The sequence below is a fragment of the Protopterus annectens genome, chromosome 1.part1, assembly GCF_019279795.1.
Source record: "Protopterus annectens isolate FY-2018-M chromosome 1.part1, PAN1.0, whole genome shotgun sequence".
Classification (NCBI taxonomy): Eukaryota; Metazoa; Chordata; order Ceratodontiformes; family Protopteridae; genus Protopterus; species Protopterus annectens.
Window position 1 is genome coordinate 459708544 of NC_056726.1, and position 24629 is coordinate 459733172.

The following is a 24629-nucleotide window of genomic DNA, read 5'->3' on the forward strand; positions in this document are numbered from 1 at the left end:
TATCCTAACAGACCTAGATTAGCACTAAATCATCATCAATGTAGTTGGCCCAATGGAGGAATATGTATACCAGATATAGAATCATATTTCACTTCAGCTATTATAAAAAACTGTCATTTTGTTGACTAATAAAAACTATTCTGCCAAGTGGAAAGATATAATGAATATATAGTTATGAAAAGTATTCAATTAAACTACAATTCTTACAATATAATACATACATTTCTCTGGTTATTAAAAGAGTATACACTAGGATATCAAAACATAACCATAAATGTAACCTATATTACAATGATAATTTCCATCTTCAAAAATGTAGTGTATATATATATATATATATATATATATATATATATATATATATATATATATATATATATACACACACATAGGGAACCTAAATACAAGGCCTGGGTCTTCTTATTCTTTTGTATTGGATTCACACAAAATAAAATTATTGCATTTAACACATTTTCAATGGATACATTTAAGGAAAAACAATATATTGGTTTCAATTAATGGAGAAAGATAAAATGTAGTTGCTTGATTATATAATAAGTAAATTCAATGTAAATAATGAAATGTGGATAAATTTACAAAACTGTAGATATGCTATAGAAAGAAGATTATCCTTGATGTAAGTTTCAATTAAAATGGAGATCCCAAAATTTATAGATTTTTTGATACTATCAATCCATCAAAATCCTCCTGAGAAGGCTTGTTTATCTAGAATCTATAAAATTATTAAAATTAAATCAGATTTTTGTAAAGACAGTTATTGGGATTATTTTATAACTATAAATAACAATTTCCCAAGTGAAACTGAAAAAAAAATGATACTTACATCCTTTTTTCAAACCACAAGGTCACTAAGATGGAAGTTATTTTCTTGGACATTTATGCATAAAGCCTTTATTACACCACACAAAATAGAGCTGATATCTGGGAAAAAGGTTGGCTGTTGGAGATGTGCTTTGGATGTTATAGATAATTGGCAACATATGATATGTGAATGTAATATAATTAAACCTTTTTGGAATGATAATTCTTTCTTACACGCTCTTTTTAATGATAATTTTTACTTACATAAATCATTAATTTTGTTTAATGCACAAATTCTTATATGTGTTACGAAAGTTTACTATTCCCTTCTTTGGTCCCTTCTAACAACTGCAAGAAAAGTGATAACAAGAAAGTGGAAAAGCCATACTAGTCCAACAATGAAAGGATTTTATAATACTGCAATTGAAACTTGTCCTCTGGAAATTTTAACAATCAAAGAAAGAACTACTAGAAAAAAATTCTTCACTAAATTCGTGGATGAAACTCAAGAGACTACTGAACAAAAGGACATTAAACTAGATATATATAAAGTTGGTAAATTGTTTTGTTTTTATATTTAAATTGTAGACACCTTGTAAATAGTTGGTTTTGTTAGTTTTCTGTTTGTTTGGTATTGTTTACAGCCTTTTGTCTGTATATGTAATTCTCATTTATGAAATCATATGCTATTCATTTATAATCTTAATAAAACATTTAAAAAAAATAAAACACTATGACTTGTTACAGAAGGAATTTTCATATCCTACCCCTATTCCTCCTGTGCTGTGTGCTTTAGAGAATGTGTGTATTACTGCCTGCAATTTTCCTGATAGCCAGCTGCCCTTAAAAAGGCATCTAGTATGTATAAAATTCCTCAGGCTTTCCCAAACCTGACCCAGCACTGCAGCTATAGCATTGGTTGATCCCACTTTTGCTAAGCACTTAATTGATTCAATCCTACTCTTTCTAATAATGATGGGAAAATTATTGATACATATGGGGAAAAGCGTATACTTCTGCAACTCTAATTTTCAGAATTTTGTCAGGCTCATATGTTAAAGTTGGTTCTGACAAATTGTGAAAGTATGAGGAATGTTTTCATTCAGTTTCTTCTTGTGAGGACAAATCTTCTTTAAATATCTTAGTTTTTATTATTGCACTTGTCACTACTCATTGTTTGCACAGTGTGTATGACTCTGTTGATGCTTCTTCCAAGGCTATGGCCACTGGTGCTGTTTTGAGGAGGTTGTATTCTCAGAACCTGCCAGATGTTAAATATGAGATTTTAAATTCTACCTTGGATAGAAATTTAGTGTTTGTCCCCCCTGCCTCAGAGGTAATCAAAAAAGCATGATGAAAGGAGCAAGCTGATCCAGGCAAGATGTTTTAGCCCTCCTTTTCCAAATTTTCTAAGTGATTTTCTATTTCCTCCTCAAATTTTGACAAAAGAAACAGAATAAATAAAGTCTCAATAAAATATAGGTAAACATACATTTAAGAAAAACTAGCAAGGGAGTTCCAAAAAGAATGTGATGGTCTGTTGTAATGAATTATACTCCTTGAAGTCTGTGTTTGGCCAAGGCGCTAGAGACATTAAAGCTTTTTATCAGTATTTCTTCTGTGGCACTGATGTTTCATTATTATATTTTTCTGTGTGTGGAATTCCAAAAGGAAGCCTCAAACCTCCCAAAACCAAGAACAGCCCAACAAATCTGAATGACTATTCAAGACCTTGCAAACCCCTTCCACTGAGGACCCTTTTTTTCCTACAAGAATGTCTGAATCTCCACTTTTTCTTTGTCAATACATTGTTTCAGATAAACGGGTTCTGGAAATCATTCATCAAGGTTACTGATGGCAGTAGGAGGAAATTCCTCCTTTCTGGGGTGTCATTCCTCATCCTGCAGATCAGACTCTTTTGTACCCATAGATTCTTCATCACAGGCTGTACCAAAGAGTGATAGAACTAGTTCCTCCTTCCAGGTGGGGAAGGGTTTTTATTTAAGGATGTTCCTAGTACCAAAGAAAGAAAATACTTGGACACCAGTTCTGGAGCACTCATTCCTAAACCTGTTTGTGATGTTGCTCAAATTCAAAATGATGTCACTTCACAACAAATTATCTCTGCACAAGCTAGGATTTCAAGAGAACATTTAAAAGCTTTTTTTGACTCCTTCATGCATGATTGTGTTTCTGGTATGTCAACTAGACACCTTAGTTCAAAGATATCTTCTTCCACTAGAAAAATAGATTTTTAGATCTATTTCTGAAGTTTCCACTCAGTCACTGCAAGGGAATACCTCAGGATTTTGGGTTTTATTACACCTGTGATTCCCATGATACCCTTGGCAAGACTCCATATGAGAAAGGTACAGTGATTTCTGAAATCTCTTGGGTCCCAGCATCACCACTCATATTTTCAAATCCCAGTGCTGGGGTTTATCAGTAGAGAAGTATTTTGGTGGAGACAACAGATATCCTTAATTCCAGGTCTTCCCCTTTCCCTCCCTGCTCAAAAACAGTCAGTCACCACAGATGCTTCAGACTTTTCTTGGGAAGCAGTTTTAAGATGGATAAAAGTGCATGGGGTGTAGGACACCAAGGCCATATGCAAGAATATAAACATTAAGGAGATGCTTGATCTGATCAAGGCACTCAACTGTCTGAACCATCTTTGGTTATAGACAATACCACAGTCATGTAGTACATCAACAGGTAACAAGTAAACAAGTAAGGGAGAATGAGGTCATACCCCCTTGTTGGATTAGCCATGTTATCTTGGGATATAGCATCACAGCACAGTCTCACTCTTCAGGCATCCTACATTCCTTCAGAGAAAAATCATGTGCAGACAAACTGAGCAGGACCAGGGAAGACCCTCACAAATGGAAATTAGATCAAGTGGGCTTCCAAGAGTTGATCCATCTATGGGAGTCCCACAAGTAGACCTCTTTGCCTCCTCTCTGAACAATCAACTGGCAAAAGTTTGTTCCAGGACTCCATGCAAGAAGGCCTGGAAGACAGATGCTTTTTCTTTCCATTGGGCACGAGTGTTCCTGTATGCTCTTCCATCCTTTCCACTACTATCCAGGATACTTCTGAAAATTCAGAAGGAATCCCCCAAGATCACTGTGATGCCTACCTTCTGGCCCAGGCAACTGTGGTTCTCCCTTCTTTGGTAAATAGCCAATGGCATTCCTCACAGACTGGATCTACTCCCACAAGAACATGAGTGTTTGATACACCTCAACATCATTCAACTTCAACTGACTACCTGGATGATAGCATCTTAATTCCATTTAGGTACCTATTTAATGAGGACGTGCAGCAGGTACTAAAAGAGACAAGAAAGCCCACTACTGGAAAATCATACATTAGCAAATGGAAAGGGTTTGCTATTGGTGCTAGCAGCATAACCATGACCTACTCAGGGCTGGTTGTTCTCTAGCTGTACAATATTTGTGAGTTACTATCTGTAAGATTAGGTTTCACTTAAATGTAGTTGGTTAGACATAAATACAGTATTCTCATTGATAGACCTAGAAATGCAGCCATATTAAAGCAGATGTATACCTTCATTTTACATTTTACATGTAGTTTCAATAGAAAGGAATGCTTCAGTGCAAATGAAAAACCTTCAGTCAATAATACTGATAAGAATAAAATGTGCTAACAGACTGTGCAGTACATTAAGTACAAACAGGCCTGGGGATCAAGATTAAAGAGGCATGTAGAATTTGTAGAGAATATAGAGGGTTTTGGCATTATTGGGAGAGATACTTCAAATACAGAGATCAGTTAGTCAGATAATCAGATGCAGGAAAGTCATTCCAATGCAGTCCACAGATGTTTGGTGCAGACACTCGAGTGAGTGCAGTAGTCAGGCAAATATCCAGCATTCCAGAATATTAATTATATTACTCGGGAGGAAAGAAATAATTCTGAGTATAATGAGTGCAGAATCTACAGACATTATAATTCAGTCTATTTCAGTTTATCAACATTGTTATTGGAGACAGTAAGATCCAACATTCTGAGTACAGAATTTAGGGAAAGTATAATGAGTACAGAAGCTACCGACATTACAGTTTAGTCTTTCAGCTTATCAGCACTGTTACTGGAAACAGTAAGAGTTGATTCAGATATTGTTGGGAACTACCTCCACTGTACATAATAAAACAATCTTAACTGATCTACAGTGAATGCATACTTTTATTCTGAAAGGTACATTAAGATTTGGCAAATAAAAGAGAGACTGTCACCTGTTCAGCACAATTCTGGGTAATTAAAACATAAAGGCATTCATTCCAGCCTCATTCCAGTTTCTTCCAGTTATTTCCAGATTAATCCAGTATTCTACAGCTTTTCAATTCTTACACTATCCTATGGCCTTTCTTATTCCTATCAAGGTTCGTTGATGCTCCTTTTTCAATGCAGTCTCATGTCAAAATGTTTTTGAAAGGGGTTTTGCATAAGAGGCCTCCAAGAAATCTGGTGGCCACTCCTTGGGATTTTAATTTTGTGATAGATTGTTATATCTGAACTAGCTAATCTGGCTGACTTGAAGTTCTTAACATGGAAAACAGCTTTACAGATTGCTCTGATCTCTGCATGAAGGATATCTGAGTTGCAAAGTCTTATGGTGAGACAACCCTATCTCATTTTCCACAGGGATAGGATTTCTTTGAGATCTAGTTCTTCTTTTTATGCCTAAAGTGGTATATGAGTTTACTTTAAACCAGACTATCCATCATCCTGTTTTCATTCCTAAACCTAAAAATGAAAGAGAAAAGATACTCTATATCTTGGATGTCCACAGATAATTCAGTTACTATCTTGACAGAACTAAATCTTTCAGATCTTTGGATCAATTGTTCATTTCTTGTAAAGGTAAGAAGAAGGGACAACCTATGTCAAGACAACCTACTTCCAAATGGTTGTCTAAAGCTATTACCTTTTATTATACTTACCATAATAACACTATTCCAAGCAGGGTTGAGGCCCACTCTACCAGGGCCTTAGCTTCATCAAAGGCTTTTTGGAAAGAGTTGGATTCTAGAAGTACTCTAGAGGCTGCTACTTGGCCCACTGAACATACTTTGACAAAGCAGTATAAGCTTGTTTCCTTCTCTACGTCCAGATCAAGTTTTGCTAGGAACATTCTCAAGGGGCTCCTGTACTCTTTTCCTTCCACCTCCCAAATGTAGTTAGCTAAGTTAATCTACCTATATAGCTAAGGCTACTGCAGCAGTGATCAGTATGATGAACATAGTTTGTGTCTTTCGGCTTTTTCCCGGTTAGGGGTCGCCACCGTGGAACTCCGGTCCACTAATGATTGGCAGTAGAGTTTTACGTGCTGGCTTGCTGGGCCTAACACACAACCATCAACGAAGGAACACCCGTTCACGCATGTCACCACACAGAAGACGCTCTAACTGGGAATCGAACGGGCAATGTCTAACTGTGAGGTGACAATGCTACCGCAGCACCACCACCCCATGATGAACATAGTATAGTTGTATAAGTAAATTTACCATAACAGTAACAGCAGTAGCTGCCACCTCACTCCACCCCCCTTGTTTTTTGGTGTAGTTTGTATTCCAGGATGTAGACATTTATTTTCTGTTGCTCCAACCATTGTCCTTTCAGTGTTCAGCCTCCCTGTACCTGCTGGCAGGAAAGCTCTGAATGGCTTCATGCCTAAACTTGCCTTTTAGTCAGCTCAGCTTGAGCTGTCTGAAAATTTGGATACATGGAAGGTGCTCTGAAGCTTTCGAAGCTGGCTGGTTGTATACCCTTGGCAGGATATAACCCATCCAGCTAAGGCTACTGCAGCAGTGATCATTCAAGCACCTTATGTTAAGATTACTTACACAACTGCAGTTTTCTGCTAGCAGCTGTAGCTAGAACACTTCTACCAGTATGTAAAGTCCATAGATTCATAGTTGTGTACTAGGCGTATGACCAGTGGGAATTTTTATGCCTACCCATGCATCCCAAACTTCTGACATGTTCTGATACCCTTAGTAGTGTAAGCAGGTGCTTGAGAGATGAAGCATTTACAAGCAAGGGCTTCAGAGGTGAACTATTTACAGGCTGCATGTGTCTATTAGAGACATAGGTTCCAAACCAAGGGTGAATTTTAGTTCCTCATCCATTTGTCTAAAATACACTTGAATCAAGTAAGGGAGCAACTCTGTTTCACATGGACAGAGAGCCTGTTCCAGAGAAGGGGTCAGTCTCTGGGATACTTACCTGTCTCTCCAGAAGCTCCTATTTATATCACAGGTAAGGTTTTAAGTCTTTAGAATGGTAACAATTTGAAATGTCTAGAGACAGTCCCAAAACACAGAGACTAAATGGCTGAAAGAATAGACTTACATTCTATAACTATGTCAAGAATCTAAATGGCAATGCTCAGATCTGCTCTGAGCTAAAACAGAATGGCATTAAATATACTGATCCGAAGGATATTGCCAATATCCTGGCAGATCGATTCAGTGCCAACTTCACCCCCCTGTCACCCCCTAAATGGCCCATCTCAATACTGGAAGATTGCCAAATTCCAGTAATAACGGCCACACAGGTACAAAACACACTCTCTAAAGCCAAGAATACAGCATCCATGGGACCAGATGACATCCCGGGCTGTGTACTACATGAACTGCAATATGAACTGGCACCTCACCTAAGTGTCATGTTTAATCATAGCCTCACCTCAGGTTTCGTGCCCACTGAGTGGTGCAGAGCTACAATTATCCCAATCCACAAGGGGGGATCCACCTTGGATCCCGGAAACTACCGTCCCATCAGTCTGACAAGCCTTATCTGCAAGGCCATGGAGCGTATTATCATGGAACTTATAAACAAAGACATTGGCAACCTTCAAACACTGGACCCCACCCAGTTTGGGTTTGTGAAGGGCCGATCTTGTCTCCTGAACCTGATTGACTTCTTTGAATCAGTCTCCAGAGCCATGGACAAGGGTAAGGTGGTCCACACAGCCTATCTAGACCTTGCCAAGGCCTTTGACACCATCCCCCACTCTGGAATCATAGATAAACTTACTAAGTTGGGCATTAATCCCTATGTCACCCAATGGGTTGCTAAATGGCTTACTGATAGAACCCACACTGTAAAAGTAGCCGACTCCAAATCCAGCTCCAGACAAGTGACAAGTGGAGTACCTCAGGGTTCAGTCCTGGGGCCGCTCTTGTTTGGCATCTACTTCTCTGAAGTACAGGTCAACACTAAGGGACTCTGGCTAACAAAGTTTGCAGACGCCTGCAAACTGGGAGCCATTATTGAATCCCCAAATAATGTGGATACTCTACAAAAGGGCCTTACAGAAACAGATGCTTGGTGCCAGAGCCATGGGCTCAAGCTCAATGCCAAGAAATTTATTGTTATCCCCTTTGGGAAAAAACATGTATCCATGAATTACCATATAGGTGGCAGTACACTAAACACAGAAAGTGTGATAAGAGACTTAGGGACACAGGTGGACAGTGGTCTCACCTTCGATAACCACATCGCCACAACAGTCAGGAAATCCTTCTATGTGGCACACCTCATCACGAAGGGCTTTTCATCCAGAAAAAAGGAGGTCATTGTCCCACTGTACTCATCCCTCATTAGACCCATTATAGAATACAACGCCCCATTTGGTATGTACCTCTCAAGACATCTGCAACAACTGGAAAGGCCTCAGAAATACCTCAATAAAAGCATCACAGGCCTAAAGCAGATGCCCTGTGCTGATCGCCTTAAAAAACTCCAGCTATACTCTGTCGCATAATGTCTACTCAGAGGCGATCTCTGCTTAACATACAAGGCCATGTCAAACCCAGAGCTGTTGGACATGCTACACTTAAAGAAATCCCAATCCCTCAGAGCTACACGCTCCAGGGATCTAAACCTTGTCATCACAATAAATAAAAAAAATGCTGGAGGGATAGGTTCCTGACCCAGAGACTCCCCAGACTCTGGAATAGATTGCCCATACATGTCAAGCAGAGTGCCTCTTTGGACCTCTTCAAGAGGAACCTTGACGATTGAATGGGAGAAAGGAAATTCACCCCAGGGATCACATCAGTCACCCTGCTAGACAGGGGTCCAGGAAAGTAAATAATGTGGGAAGAAATAGCCAGGGAATTGTTATGGCTAGGCTTGTATAGGCCCTAGGGCTGATAGCCTAGTACCAACCTATGAACCTATGAACATATACGAAGTCTTGAGATGGCCATTTCTCAGAATATTCAATTTTCTCTACGGTATGACTATCTCAGAGTGTGTACATATATATATATATATATATATATATATATATATATATATATATATATATATATAAGTTCAGGGGTGATTGTGCTCTCCCCAGTGCAAAAAAAAAAAAAAAAAATGTAAGTTTAAAGAAGAGTGATGTTTGAGATTTGATCTTCTCCTGGATTTTCAGTCTTTTCTTCTGCTTGTCAACATTAAGCATTTTTAGTGCTGCCATTTCAACGGGGGCCCTTTAGAACAGTTAATTCTAGTGCTGCTTGTTTTGCAGATATGCAGGAGGTCCATCAGAGTAGGGTTTGACAATGTCTTGCGTGCCAGATACAGATCTCCCTCAACAGCCTTTAGGAGACGAAATACATGGAGAGGTCTTTGAGGTGGGCTGTGTTTAGTCTTAAGATAATTTATCTGATGAACTTTATCCTTAGGGCATCAACTGTGATGACTCTAAGGCCTTCCTGTTCATTAATACAGGTTATCAGTTGGGAAGAAGTTAAATTCTGTAGTTTAGGAAGATTTGCGACCACTGTGGAATTAAAAGGTTGAAGTCAGATTTGTCTGAGGGTGCGAGGAGGACCATCACTGTACAGCTGTGAAAAGAATTTGTTACAAGCCATATTTATCTTTTGCAAGTTTAAAAGGGCTACCTTTGTTTCTGATCTTACCAAAACAGTTTTGAGATGTGTACATGCTAGAAATCTATTAGGTCAACAGCCTAGTGTCTTTGAATGTATAACAGCCCTTTCTTAAAGCAAATGCGGTTTTACCTTCAGGCACTCATTTAGTTTATATTTGAGCTTCCTGTGTTAATCTAATATGTCTTCATATTTAAGTTTTAATCTTATACATTTGTCACAGGCTTTCTGTTTTTTTCTTTTCCCATTCCTGATCTGTCTCTGATTTCTAAGTACATGGAATCCTAGCAGACAAATGTTGGCATACTATTTTTCGGGTTTCAGTTAAGATGATGTTCTGTACCCCTCCTGCCCAGATCATTTGCTTCAGTATTTTAAGAGGTTAATGAATCTACTGACCCTGGTTGTTTGGATCTATGCAAATAGAAAGGTTGAAAGAAAATATGAAACACAACCTCATGGAGAAAGTGGATAAAGATTTGGTGAAGGTTAAGATAGTGAATTCTCCAGTGCACAGCAGTGGTAAATATCACACTGATGCTAACAGCTGTTATGCAGTCACTTCTTGGCCTGTGAAATCAGAAAGGTATCTATATTTCATTTGTCCCCACCAACACTGTATGGAGTTGCATCTAATGATCTGACCATGAAATAGTTGTTGAGTCGATGCATTCCTAGGGCAATGCAGAGTCAGCTGTTTAGGCACTGTGATTGTCTCCCCTTATAGGACAAGGGAGGTATGAGGAATCTTTAGAAGCAAGAATCATTGCAAACTTCTTTGAATAACTAAGAACTGTGAAAACTGATGGCTATGGTTCTACTATTTTATTACTAAAGAACTGGATATTTCAGACTTCTGTGGATCTTTTTGCTGTAACATTGCAAATACCTCCTTTTTGTGTCTTTGAAAGAATCATACAAAGTCATGCAGTAAGTGAATTTGACAATATCCTAACTGCATGTAAATGTAAGGTTTGCCTTCCCTGACTAAACTGAAAAATTTCTCTTTATTGACAAAGTTCAGAAGTTGAAATATGATCTACATGGGACCTTTATCTATTAAGTAAGCAGTCATGGGTGATCTGTGGGCACTTTCATTTTGTGGTAGGCCAGCAAGTAAAATGTTAAGGGCTTTAGGAATTTGCCCTCTGAGAATGACTATATGTCATATCTCCCTGTCCCTTCTTTATGACATTTCTGGCAATTTTCAAGGCAGACTTCACTTTCTTGGACATAAGGATCAGGTTGTGCTGCTCTTATGGATAATGGCCTGAATGATTCCATGAAGGTTGTTTTGTGGTCTGAATTGTCTGTGCTTGCTGTTTACCCTCTTCCTCACTGGCTATCACAAAGTGTTTGGCAGGCATAAAATCATGCCACTAATGAAATTAAGAATAGATAGCTTAAAGCAGTTAGTTTGCATAACTTGGTGTGTTTTAACAGTGTAAGAATAATGATCATAAATATAATAAAGACAAATTACAGCAGTTGCCTTCCAGAAATATACAGCATAAGAATTAAACTGCAGTAGCATTAGCTTCTAGCTCCAGTAATTAAACTCAAAATTCTTATCAGTTGCACCTGTAGTTTTAAATGTGTAAGTGCTAGAAAAGAGGAATTCTCCAGCTCTATTCAAAATTGCCATCTTGAGGAAATAGAAGTTTTTGTTAATATTAGACAGCCAAATTATTCAGAACTGGACTTTAATACAGAAGGAAGATGAAGGAGATAGAAATTAGTTCAATAAAGATTCTGACCATTTTACAACTGCTGTTTTCCTGCTTTTTAGATTTTTAATAGATAGTCTGTGATTGTTTTCCACAATAATTATTATTACAGTGGTTGCACTATAATGGATTCTTACTCACTGTTTCTATGGTTTTGCTTTATTGCTGTTTTAGGCTTTTGCATGTTATCCTTATCTGTTTTTTTTATTTTGTTAACTAAGTAAGCCAACTGAACAAAAGTGTCACTTCTCATGGGCTATCTGGGAGCACTGCCTGGTTAAGTGACTTAAGAGTATCTTTTGGTTTGTACTGTCAGTTTTCACTTTTCTTTTAAACTGAATCATTTGTCATTTTACTTTGCTGAGTCACATATGAAAGCCTGTGCTTATACATCCAGTTCACTCATTGGTCAATAAAAACTAACAAGCTCATACAAACAGTGTTTTAATGGTTAAACACATGCACATAGGGCAACCCCCCTCTAAAACAACAGTTTACTGAGAATCTTGCTGTCCTAATGCCAGATCTGTTCATTGGAATTGTACTCAATGTGAATACAGGTCCCCTGGTGAAGATTTGCCTGAGTATTTATGAAATGAATGCCCTTATGGATTTATGCATTATTCCAGTACTACCCTGACCTCCTCACCACATCCCATGTTGCAATTACAAATGCATGCTTAGTACATGTTTGCCTCCCTGGTAAATTAAACATGCAAAAATAAACTACTAAGACAAAAGCATTGATGTAGCTTTAGATACAATTCTGGTATATATTTTTATTACTACATTAACAAACATACACATTTTAAAAGTTTAAATGGTTTTAATTGTAAATGAACCTGTAATCCAAACAGTGGCATTTTCTAATGGCTTATTTTTGAGAGGTTATATGTGGATTTATTTTGGAAATTATATATAAAATGACTTCATTTACACTATTGTCTTTCTTGCAGATAGTGAATCGTACACTGAAATATGAATAAGAACATTATAGCATTGTATTTCTTCAGTTTCATATGCCTTGCAGTATGCAATCGTGTTTATGTCCATCCTTTCAATCTTTTTGCTACTGGTCAATACATCTGTGATGATGACACTGTAAAGGAAGAGAAGGAGTTATCTCCTGAAGAATCAACTTATGTACCACCTACTACTGAGTGTTCATCTTTTACTCCAGAGTGGGAACTAATAAAGCAGAAACTTCCTAATAAGATCCAAGAGGATACCGACTCGTACAAATATATAGCGCTGTTAATAAATGTTCTTGGATTTCGGCTATATAAAACATCTCAAAAGCAGTACAGCTCAAAAAACCTTCTACTTTCTCCTTTAAGCATCTTTGAGACATTGAGCATTTTCAACATGGGAGGATCTCGGCACACATCAGTGGATCTGCAGAAATTGCTGGGACTGGGAAAAGAAACAGATGGCCCAAAGTGCACTTCAGAAGCAGATGGACTCAAGGTTCTTGCCACTCTTGACCAGTTTGTTAAATTATTTTGTTTCAGTGCAGGCGATCTTCAAATAGTCAGGTCAAACTGGATATTTGTGGATAATGGGATTTCCATGTCAGACAAATTTTTAAATGGCACTGCAAGTTTTTCTGACCTGTTGTTTGTGCGATCTGTAAATCATTCTACCCCTTCCACTGCAAAGTCCTTAATTAATCAATTTGTTTATGTGAGAACATCAGGAAAAGTTCGCAGTATATTAAAAGACTTGGACCAGTCTTCAAACCTACAGTTTGGCACCGGCATACAACTCACTGGTAAGAATGTTTGAAAGATGACTATTGCTTTATTGACTTTTTAAAACTACAGAACTACCTAGAGTTAAAAAAAACCTCACCTTTAGCTTTCTAGCACAGGTTTATTATATCTAATTTATATCTTCATAAAAGTAATATAAATGCTATACTTGTATTCATACTGGTTTAGCAATAGTAATGCTTCGACCCAAAATAATACTTCTTGAAATAGCTTGCAGAGGCAGATTTATCTAGAGCGTTAGTATCCAGCATTCAAGAATAGGCCTGAGTAGCCAATGGACCACAACATGGAAAAGAGGTATGTTTTAATCACAGCTTTCCTTTCCTGAAGGTAAGCTAGATACAAATGGTGCCACCTTTTGTCTTGTTAAACCTGGTACAAGTGCTCACAATCTCATTAAAGGTGCTTATCAGCAAATGGTCTAGTGGAATACAACTGAAGGTGTATGGCCTTTGTGGAGTACACAGCTGGAAGTGTGAGCCACAAAGTAGGGCACCCTGCCTGAAAAGGTGATGGTTGCTGACTGACCATCATTCTGTGTGCAGGTCTAACTCTTAGCCATCACCCGCAATGTCCGTTACACAAACTGTAACAAGGGCATTAAGGCTACTGTAGCATCACAAGAATAGGCCATCCTAAAAAAAAGGCATTGCTTTGGCTTCTCCAGAAAGTAAAGAAGGAAAATATGGTGGCACAGTTACTTTAACAGTAACGATGGAATTAAGGGGTAAAAGTATTGCCAGTCAAAAAATGTAAGAAACAAAAACAGGACATAAAAATACCATTATTTTATTTCAATAATTTGCCATCATAAAATTCAGCAATACTGTGTATATTTACTTTGTACCCATATATAAATATGGATCTAGGGCTATTGAACGAAAGTTCAATAGTCCAAATCCACAATCACCGAACACACTTTAACGAAAGCGCTTTCACCAAAAAAGTTTCATTAAAGTGTGTAAACATTTTTGCAGGAGAGCAAGCCCCCCTGCACCCCCCCACCCCCCTACTTAACTATTCTCACTCCGAGGTCGCACTGCAGTGGGGAAAAGGGAATTTTCCCTTATCCCCACTGTAGTGCGATCTCCGCAACAGGCATACTTACACAAAAGTGCTTTCTGGTGAAAAGCACTTTCACACAAATATGCCCGGCCGAATCTGTTTCGGTTATGTTGCCGTTCGGTGATCCATACAGATCCCATATATATATATATATATATATATATACACACACACACACACACACACACACGTATATGTAAAAATATATATATAACATATATATATATATATATATATATATATATAGAATATAGGTTCATAGGTTCATACTAGGCTATCTACCCTAGGGCATTTATAAGCCTAGCCAGAGTGTGTTTGGCTTTCGCCACCCATTTTAAATGAATTTTGCTATGCCTTTTTTCGAGGTTAGTATACTGTGCCTCTGTCTAACAGTGACACAGACGTGATACCCAGGGTAAACCTACAATCTCCCATCCACTCATCAAGATTCCTCTTGAAGAGAGTCAATGAGGGACTCTGCCTAACCTGGACTGGGATTTTATTCCAGAGTGAAGGGAGCCTCTGGGTTATGAATCTGTCCCTCCAGCATGTCCTATTTATTTCAGTGCTGAGGTTCAAGTCTCTCGAGCGTGTAGCTCGATGGGATTTGGATTTTCTGAGGTGCAGCATGTCCATCAATTCCGGGTTGGACATGGCTTTATACGTCAGGCACAGATCGCCTCTGAGCAGGCGGTATGCCACTGAGTAGAGCTGGAGTTTCTTTAACCGGGCAGCATATGGCATCTGTTTGAGCCCTTTGATCCTCTTGGTGAGGTACTTTTGGGGTCTTTCCAGTTGCTGCAGGTGTTTGGTAAGGTACATCCCAAAAGGGGCATTGTACTCAATTATGGGCCTGATGAGGGATGAGCAAAGAGGCATGATGACCTCCCCTGATTTAGATGTGAATCCCTTCATGATTAGGTGGGCTATATAAAATGTTTTTCTAACCACTTTGGCCATGTGGTTGTCAAATGAGAGCTTGCTATCAACTTGGGTCCCCAGGTCCCTAATTACTTCTTCCGTACTTAATGGATTACCACCTATGTGGTAATTTGTGGACACTTTGTTTTTGCCAAAGGGGATGACTATACACTTTTTGGCGTTTAGCTTGAGGCCATGGCTCTGGCACCAGTTGTCTGTTTCTATGAGGCCCTTTTGTAGGATGCTTGTGTTGGCTGGAGAGTCAATTATGGTGCCCAGTTTGCAGACATCTGCGAACTTGGTCAGCCACAGTCCTTCTGTGTTAGCCTGTACCTCCGAGAAATATATACCAAACAAGAGAGGTCCCAGGACTGAGCCTTGTGGGATGCCACTTGTAACTGGTTTGGAGTCTGACATGGCTCCAGCAATTCTAACCATGTGGGTTCTGTCCTTGAGCCAGTTTGCAATCCATCTAGTGACATAGGGGTTTATATTTAAGCTGGTGAGCTTATCTATAATGCCCGAGTGAGGTATTGTATCGAAGGCTTTTGCAAGGTCCAGGTAGGTTGTGTGGACAACCTTCCCCTCATCAATGGCCTTGGTGACTGTTTCAAAGAAATCAACCAGGTTTAAGGGGCAGGATCTGCCCTTAACAAAGCCGAACTGGATAGGATCCAGTGTCTGTAGGTCCCCAATACCTTTATTTATGAGGTCCATGATGATCCTTTCCATAGCTTTGCAGACCAAGCTAGTCAGGCTTATGGGGTGATAGTTTCCAGGATCCGTTGAGGCACCACCTTTGTGAAGAGGGACCACTGTTGCTGTACGCCACTCTTTGGGTACATATCCTGTAGTGAGGCTGAGATTGAACAGTAGTTTTATGTTTGGGTTTAGTTCTTCTTGGAGTTCATGTAGGACACAGCCCGGGACACCATCTGGTCCCATTGATGCTGTGTTTTTTGCTTTGGAGAGGGCGGCTCTTACCTGAGCATCTGAGATGTCAGGGCGGCAGCAATCTGCTGGGATAGATATTTGCCTTTTTGGTGGGGAAGGGGGGGAGAAGTTTGCACTGAACCTGTCAGCTAGGATGTTCGCAATGTCTGTGGGTTCAGTGTATTTTTTGTCATTTTGGACTAATTCTGAGCATATCTGGGAATTCCCACCCAGTTTCCTAACATAACTAAAGAAAGCCTTGTGATTATCCTTAGTGTCCTGTGCAATTTTTTTCTCGAAGCTGGCTTTCGACGATTTTATGAGTGCCAGTAGTTTTTTGATAATACTGATCAGAGATGCCTTCCCTTTTTGGGATTTTGCTCTGTCATGTAGTAGCTTCCTCCTTCTATTGTATAGTTTGTTTATGGCTGGGGTCCACCAGACAGGATGCCTAACTTTGGAGGATTGGGTCTTGGTTTTATTTGGGATTGCATGATCCATGCATTCCTGAAGGTGTTCATAGAATGCGTTTATAAAGGATTCTGCGGTCTGGGCCGTATTTTCCACAGGCCCAGGGCTTTGAAGGATTCCACCTCAGTTTTAAGGAGTGTGAAATTTGCTTTAGAGAAGTTTTTCACTGTGGTTTTCTGGGCAGGGGCTGGGGTTGGGATGTGAATACCTAGTGAGATTAGTTTATGGTCTGATCTTACCAGTGAGGGATACACTTCTGGTCTGGAGCATAGAGTCCCCATGTTGGTGATGATCAGGTCCAGTATGTTTTCCCCTCTTGTGGGAGTGGCAACAAGTTGTTCCATAGCATTTGAATTTATAAATTCTAGGAACTTTTGGGCTAGGGTGTTGGAGCTAGAGTAATGCTCCCAGTCTATGTTTGGGTAGTTGAAGTCGCCCAATATAATGGTGTTTGGAGAGACCTTCATATTTTCCAGTGTTCTCAGAAAGGCCGAATGGGGTTCCTGGGTTTGGGAGGGTGGTCTGTAGCAGGCTATAAACTAGAAGTCAGTTTTACCCACTGTTAGTTGCACATGGATAATCTCTGATGCTTTGTGCTGTGCCACCAACCTGGAGGTGTGGGTAGCTTTGACGAATACTGATACTCCCCCTCCTTTTGTGGTTCGGTCCAAGTTTTGGGGCCGAAAAACATGGTATGAGGTATAACCTGGTAGTACTGCGGTGCTCTTGGGAGCCTCAAACCAGGTTTCTGTTACTGCACAGATATCGATGTTCTCCATGCTAAGGAGAGTTTCGAGTGAGTGCATCTTGAGGTTTAGACTTCTGGCATTGAGTAGCATTACTCTTAGTTTCTTATCCCTTGTGATACCTATGGAGGTGGGTTTGTCTTTTGAGCTTTGCCTAAAAAAGGCACTATGGGGGTGGCAAGAGCCTTTGCTAATATCCGAAAGCCCAGGGGTGACAGGTGCAAGCTGTCCCTAGTGAAGAATCATTGCTTGTCGAGCATGTCATCCCAGGCAGACAGGTATTGGATCTCCTTTGAGTGACACCAATACTTAAGCCAATTGTTGAAACTGATCATCTTGTCTTGATATTGTGGCATCATTCTTGGTGAGGGTAAGATGCTACTCAAGGTCAGGGTCATACAGGCCTGGGCTACATGCTCAGAGAGCTCCTCTATGTCATTTTTCATGTAGTCCAGGGAGGTATGTCTCAGGTCATTCACACCAGCATGGACAATGACTGAGTCATATTTGTACTTGCCTTGGAGTGACCTGAGTGCTTGTGTTATGTGGCGGATCCTAGCGCCCGACAGGCAGCTCACGTGACCTTCTCCTTGTTCAGCCTGGTGAGCGGGACGTCAGTGTGCCTGAGGTTAGAGTCACCTATTACAAGTGTATCAGGTGTGTTGTTTAGCCTTAAGGGCTCTGACTGTTCGGCACACTGGCTTTGTGAGTTATGTGTTGCACGTGTTTTGTTTTGGGGTAGCGGTTGCTTTGGTGTCTGCTTTGGAGGTCTCTGCTGCTTAGGCAGATTTTTATTTAGAGCCTCCAAGTATGTTTTTGTGTGTTTATGTGTTTGGTTTGCTGTCGTGGTAGGTCTATGTGAGACTGGAATTGTAGTGTCTCAAGCTTGAGTTTTCAGAAACTCGAAATTCATATTGTCAAGACGACATGATTGAGTATTAGAAAACTTGAACTTAAAAAAAAAAAAATGCCTACCTTCTTTTTGTACGTTTTTGCAGGGAGGCAAGCCCAATGGACCTCCACACCCCCCGCATACTATATATACCATCTTCAAGATCGCACTACAGTGGGAAAAAGGGTAAATTCACTGATCCTCAATGCACCATGATCTTCATTCAAAAGCTTTGAGTTTTTGGAAAATGAATCATATTGCCCCAGCAATATGAATTTCGAGTTTCTGAAAACCTGAGCTTCTAAAGGGGACCCATATATATATATATATATATATATATATATATATGTATATATATATATATATATATATAGATATATATATATATATATATATATATATATATAGATATAGATATAGATATATATATATATATATATATATATATATATATATATATATATATATATATATATATATATATATATATATATATATATATATATATATATATATATATATATATATAGATATATAGATATATACATACAGATTTACTATCATTAACTTGAGTCACAGAGTCTAGTCCATCTGCACGAGTCCTTCATTGTGAATGTCGGAATGTCAAAAAACAACTTTGCCAGCTGTCCAACCTTGACCCCTTCTGGATCCATAGTAAAGCTTGTTCCCGAGTCCAGAGCAGTAGGAAGTTTCCAGGTTTGTTGTTTCTGTTGGGTATACCAGAATTCAGCATTCTGACTTTCATAGAATGGTTTTGAGCATATGAAGACTCAACCACCTGTGAGTCAAGCACATGATAATAAACCTATATATATATATATATATATATATATATATATATATATATATATATATATATATATATATATATAAATAAATATATAAATATATAATATATATTATTAATATATAATTGTCTTATCTAATAATTTTTTCATGTTTGAGGATAGATATTACCTACAAACCTCAGGTGTCGCTATGGGCTCACCCTGCGGTGGTTCATTTGCCAATGCAGTACTGGCACATTGGGAGTCCACCTATCTGTTCAAGGAAAACCTTTTTTCTAAATATGTTTCCTGGTACACTAGGTACCAGGATGACATCTTTTGCATTTGGGAAGGTGATAGAGGGTTGATTCCAATATTTATTGATAAACTAACAAAATCGACAGAATTTTTAGAATTTACATATAATATTGATGATGCAGAGATCAATTATTTGGATATAGCATTGATCAAAGATAGAGTAAATCAAATGTTTAAAAGCAGAATATTTAGGAAGCCAACATATTCAAACGCCTTCCTACATTTTTCGAGCAATCACCCCTATCACCAAAAGAAATCTGTTATCAAAGGACAGATGGTTCGAGCAGCCCGTATGGTCAGCGATTCTTTTGATTTTGCTGCTGAGTGTAGTAAACTCACTGACATGTTTATAGCAAGAGGTTATCCTCAGTCTCTAGTTTTGAATGTGCTTACTGAAGTAACAAACAAAAGAGAGTCAGGATATTTTTTTCCTTTACTCTCGGGTTGTAGGACTAACAATCTAGATCATATTAATAATATCACACAATCAGATGTTTGTACCCTTTCTATTGACAACAATGAAAGCGACAAGTTTAACACCAGTTTCTTACAAACCTATTGTTTTGATTCTGTCAAAATTAGAGAAGTTGTCAATAAAAATTGGCAAATTATTAAAGAGGACAGATCCCTATGCACTCTTTTAGGTGACTGCCCTAGGATTACATATAGGAGAGGGCAAAATCTGAAAAGCATTTTTGAGAGTAAACTAGTTTCCAGGTCTAATAGACCTTGGGGCATGTATAGATGTGGATCATGCTCTCAATGCAAACATATCAGAGTAGCCACAGTATGTACCATCAATGGCAATGACATCAAATGCACAGGTCATTACACATGCGAATCAAAAGCTGTTGTATATGCAGCATTGTGTAATTCCTGCAAAGCTTTTTACATCGGGAAAACCGAGAGAAAGCTAAAAAACAGAATCTATGAACATCAGTATGCAATTATGAAAGCAGATGTCAACAATGCTCTTTCCAGACATTGCTTAGATTCTCCAGGGCATGTTTTCCATTTCTTTGTTTTACAGCAAAGAGAAAAGGATGCAAGGGGTGGCCCATGGCAAATCCTTTTGGAAATAGATGAACTGCTATGGCAGATTAGAACGAGAGCTCAGGTATTTCCAGGCATTAACGAAAGTTTATCTATAAAATGTGTCCTGAAATGGTTATCCTATAATAGGTAAACATTAGGAGGTTATTTTATAATAGAATAACTTAGCCATTAGCAAAATGCACTTATGTATGTACATATACCTTTAGAATATAATGATCTCATAAGTAAAATATATCATCTACACGATAATTGCTATTTGAAAGCAAGGTTTATTGACGTGTTAGTGAGCATATATTCTAGAGTTTTTATTTTGCCTATCTCTCATCCTAGTAGGTGGTATAACATGGTTATTCACTCTTTCTATTTTGATTTCAATATTATAACATGTATTTTTTGCATTTTACATGTATTATTTTAAATAACTTTCATTTATATACTTAGTAAATCTAAGTGATAATAATTTATTGGTCATATTACAAATTGTTACACATGTTTTGTTGGTTGAATTTTAATATTATGTACAAGTCACAACTTGTCTTAGGTCTTTGACAGTTCATTAGTTTTGTTTTGTTATGTGGCAAAGTGAAAGTTAATTAATTATATATATATATATTTTTATTTATAGATAATTTTAAAATATCATATATTATTGTCCGGATCACATCATGTAAATATTAGCTTTCATTCTATATATAATTTCATCGCAGCCGTGATCGGTTTTCTAATGATGTATTTACAACTTTATAGTTCAGCAATTTTTAGCTTGAGATGGTAGCTTTTTAAGGTTGTCATGGTTTTTTTGACAAAGTAATAATGCACTTCAATTCGATTGGTTCCATGCATTTAATTATGGAGTATAAGATACTTTCTTTGTAACCCAGTTGTTGTCTGAAGAAGGCGGGTTATTTGAACTTGCCGAAAGCGCTTACGTGTATTTGGTTTTATCTGTGGAGTATTAAACCTGTGTTCCAGCTCTCTTATTGTGTGCGATCCGCTTTTTTAATAGTTTACAGTTTGTTTTTGTTGAGGTTTCCATTTTGTTCAATGTGGTGCAATCTCGGAGTTGGTATATTTAAGTAGCGGGAGTGTGGGGGTGCAGGAGGGCTTTCTCCCCTGCTTATAACAGTTTATTTGTATTATTTTCTTTTTTTTATTTTTTATTCATAGTCGAAGTTTTTTAACTTCGAACAAGATGGTTCGAACATTCCATGTTCGAAAATTTGACTATGTGATATAGACCGGCCTCCATTTCCCCTGTTACTAGAACTTACACCCCCATCCCCTCCTATTTGTACCTTGCCTCAGTCTTTTTTCTCCCTGTGTCTCAGACTAGTCCCTATCAGCTTTTTCTTCCCCCTCCTATTACTCTTCGCCCCCTCTCTTTCTTCCTCCTGCCAGCAGTAACTATCTTTCTCCAAAGTGAATTGCCTGTCTCTCTCTGACACTGACATACTCCCTAGCTCTACATAACTCCCCCACTGCTTCTGTATTTGCTAAACTGTGACTATCATCCTTAACTGGTTGATTGCCTCTAAAGGGCCCTGAGTTCTGTCTCTGGGTCAACCTGCTCCATTCGCTCTCGCTGTGCTCAGGCTCACTCTGCTCCCCTACCCTACCCCTTTCCAACCCATCCTCTTTTTCATTTGATTTATACCTAGCCTAACCACACCCTTACCACACCCCATCCAATCCTCACCACCTCCCCAGTACTCCCTGCACTACCTACCTACTCCTCTCTTCTGTTTTCTCCAATTACTCTCCCATCCTCCAACCTCCCAACTACCATGCGCTACCTCTACACCATTCTTACCAATACCTTGCTTCTCCGCTTTCTATACCTCATCTACAATTCCACCTCCCGACACTCACTCCATGTCAAAAACTTCCAATCACCTACACTCCCACACTCAACCTTCCACTCTCATTTCCACTCTTATAGTAAAATAAGCCCACAACTCTTCAACCACTCACCCTCTCTCCTCTCACCTCTCAAACATTTATACACCCACTATACACCCAACACCCATATGCCTCAGACTAACAAACTTAAACTTCTTCTCCTTCACTCCATCACCCAAATTAAACTACAAACTGACATCCATCCAAACAAGGCCCCTACAACATCTACGTACAACACATAATATTCTCTACATGCCCCACTCCCACCACCGCAACTCAATGTATTTCTCACTCACATCCCTACCTCACCTTCCAAAAAGCCTCTAACTCAGATCTACACCTGGTAAACCTCAAACTCCATAGCATCATAGGTTGGTACTAGGCTAATGGCCCTAGGGCCTATACAAGCCTAGCCATAACAATTCCCTGGATATTTCATCCCACAATATTTACTTCCCTGGACCCCTGTCTAGCAGGGTGATTGATGTGATCCCTGGGGTGAATTTCCTATCTCCCACCAATCATCAATGTTCCTTTTGAAGAGGGCCAAGGAGGCGCTCTGCTTGACATGTATGGCCAGTCTATTCCAGAGTATGGGGAGTCTCTGGGTCAGGAACCTATCCCTCCAGCATGTTTTGTTCATTGTGATGACAAGGTTTAGATCCCTGGAGCATGTGGCTCTGACGGATTGGGATTTCTTTAAGTGGAGCATGTCCAAAAGCTCTGGGTTTGACATGGCCTTGTATGTTAAGCAGAGATCGCCTCTGAGTAGATGATATGCCACAGAGTATAGCTGGAGTTTTTTTAGATGGTCAGCATAGAGCATCTGCTTTAGGCCTATGATTCTTTTAGTGAGGTATTTCTGCAGTCTTTCCAGCTGTTGCAGATGTCTTGTGAGGTACATACCAAATGGAGCATTGTACTCTATAATGGGTCTAATGAGGGATGACTACAGTTGGACAATGACCTCCTTTTTTCTGGATGAAAAGCTCTTAGTGATGAGGTGTGCTACATAGAAGAATTTCCTGACTGTTGTGGCGATGTTGTTATCGAAGGTGAGACCACTGTCCACCTGTGTCCCTAAGTCTCTCATTACACTTTTGGTGTTTAGTGTACTGCCACTTATGTGGTAATTCATGGGTACATGTTTTTTCCCAAAGGGGCTATGATTAAACATGACACTTATGTGAGGTGCCAGTTCATTTTGTAGTTCATGTAGTACACAGCCCGGGATGTCATCTGGTCCCATGGATGGTGTATTTTTAGTTTTGGAGAGTGCTGCGGTTTCTACCTGTGTGACCGTAATTACCGGAATTTGGCAATCTTTTGGTACTGAGATGGGCCCTTTAGGGGGTGAGAGGAGGTGAAGTTGGCACTGAATCGATCTGCCAGGATATTGGCAATATCCTTGGGATCAGTATATTTAATGCCATTCTGTTGTAGCTCAGAGCATATCCGAACATTGCCATTTAGATTCTTGACATAGTTATAGAATGCCTTGTGGTTGTCTTTGGATTCTTTGGCAATTTTATTTTTGTAACTAACTTTGAAGGATTTTATGAGGCATCTCAGCTTCTTACTGAGGTTGGTAAGGGAGTTTTTTGCATCCTGGGATTTTCCTCTTTTCTGCAACAGTTTCTTCCTTTTGTTGTAAAGTTTTTTTATGGCAGAGTGCCACCAGATTGGCTTCCTTTTTTTGAAGGAGAGCATCTTGGTTCTATTTGGGATGGCACAATTCATGCATGAGGGATGTGCTCGTACAGTGCCTTAGTGTAGCAGTCAAACTTTCAGTTCACATCTGCATGGGTGTCATGAAGTTTGTCACTTCTGACTTGAGTAGCAAGAAGTTGGCTTTGGAGAAGTTTTTTATGGAGGTTTCCTTACTGGGAGGTGGGGGTGGGATGTGGATGTTAAGCGTGATTAGCTTATGGTCAGACCTGACTAACGAGGGGGTGACCATAGGTGTGGAACATCAATTTCCCATGTTGGTAATGACCAGGTCTAGGATATTGGAGCCCCTGGTGGGACTATGGATTAGCTGATCCAGGGCGTTGGAATTTATGAGTTCTAAGAACCTTTGGGCAAAGGTGTTGGTACACGAGTAGTTTTCCCAGTTAATGGCAGGGTAGTTAAAATCACCCAGTATTAGGGTGTTTGGTTCTATCTTAATATTTTCCAGTATGTTTAGAAAGGTGTAGTGAGAATCTTGGGGCATGGTGGGGAATCTGTAGCAGGCTACAATTTGGATTGCAGTCTTACCTAGTGTTAGTTGCACCTGGAGAATTTCAGATGCATTGTGTTGGG

General features: G+C 39.1%; 1 protein-coding gene across 3 annotated transcripts in view; it reads left to right on the forward strand.

The window, feature by feature from the left end:
- The window catches only part of AGT (angiotensinogen), a 163475-nt gene that overhangs the window by 48031 nt on the left and 90815 nt on the right, over positions 1–24629 (forward strand). For all 3 annotated transcript variants that reach the window (XM_044076062.1, XM_044076068.1, XM_044076057.1), the window contains one exon: positions 12421–13235. In XM_044076062.1, coding sequence (XP_043931997.1) covers positions 12443–13235 — 793 coding nt within the window. In that variant the 5' untranslated portion in view covers positions 12421–12442. The remainder of the gene's footprint in view (positions 1–12420; positions 13236–24629) is intronic.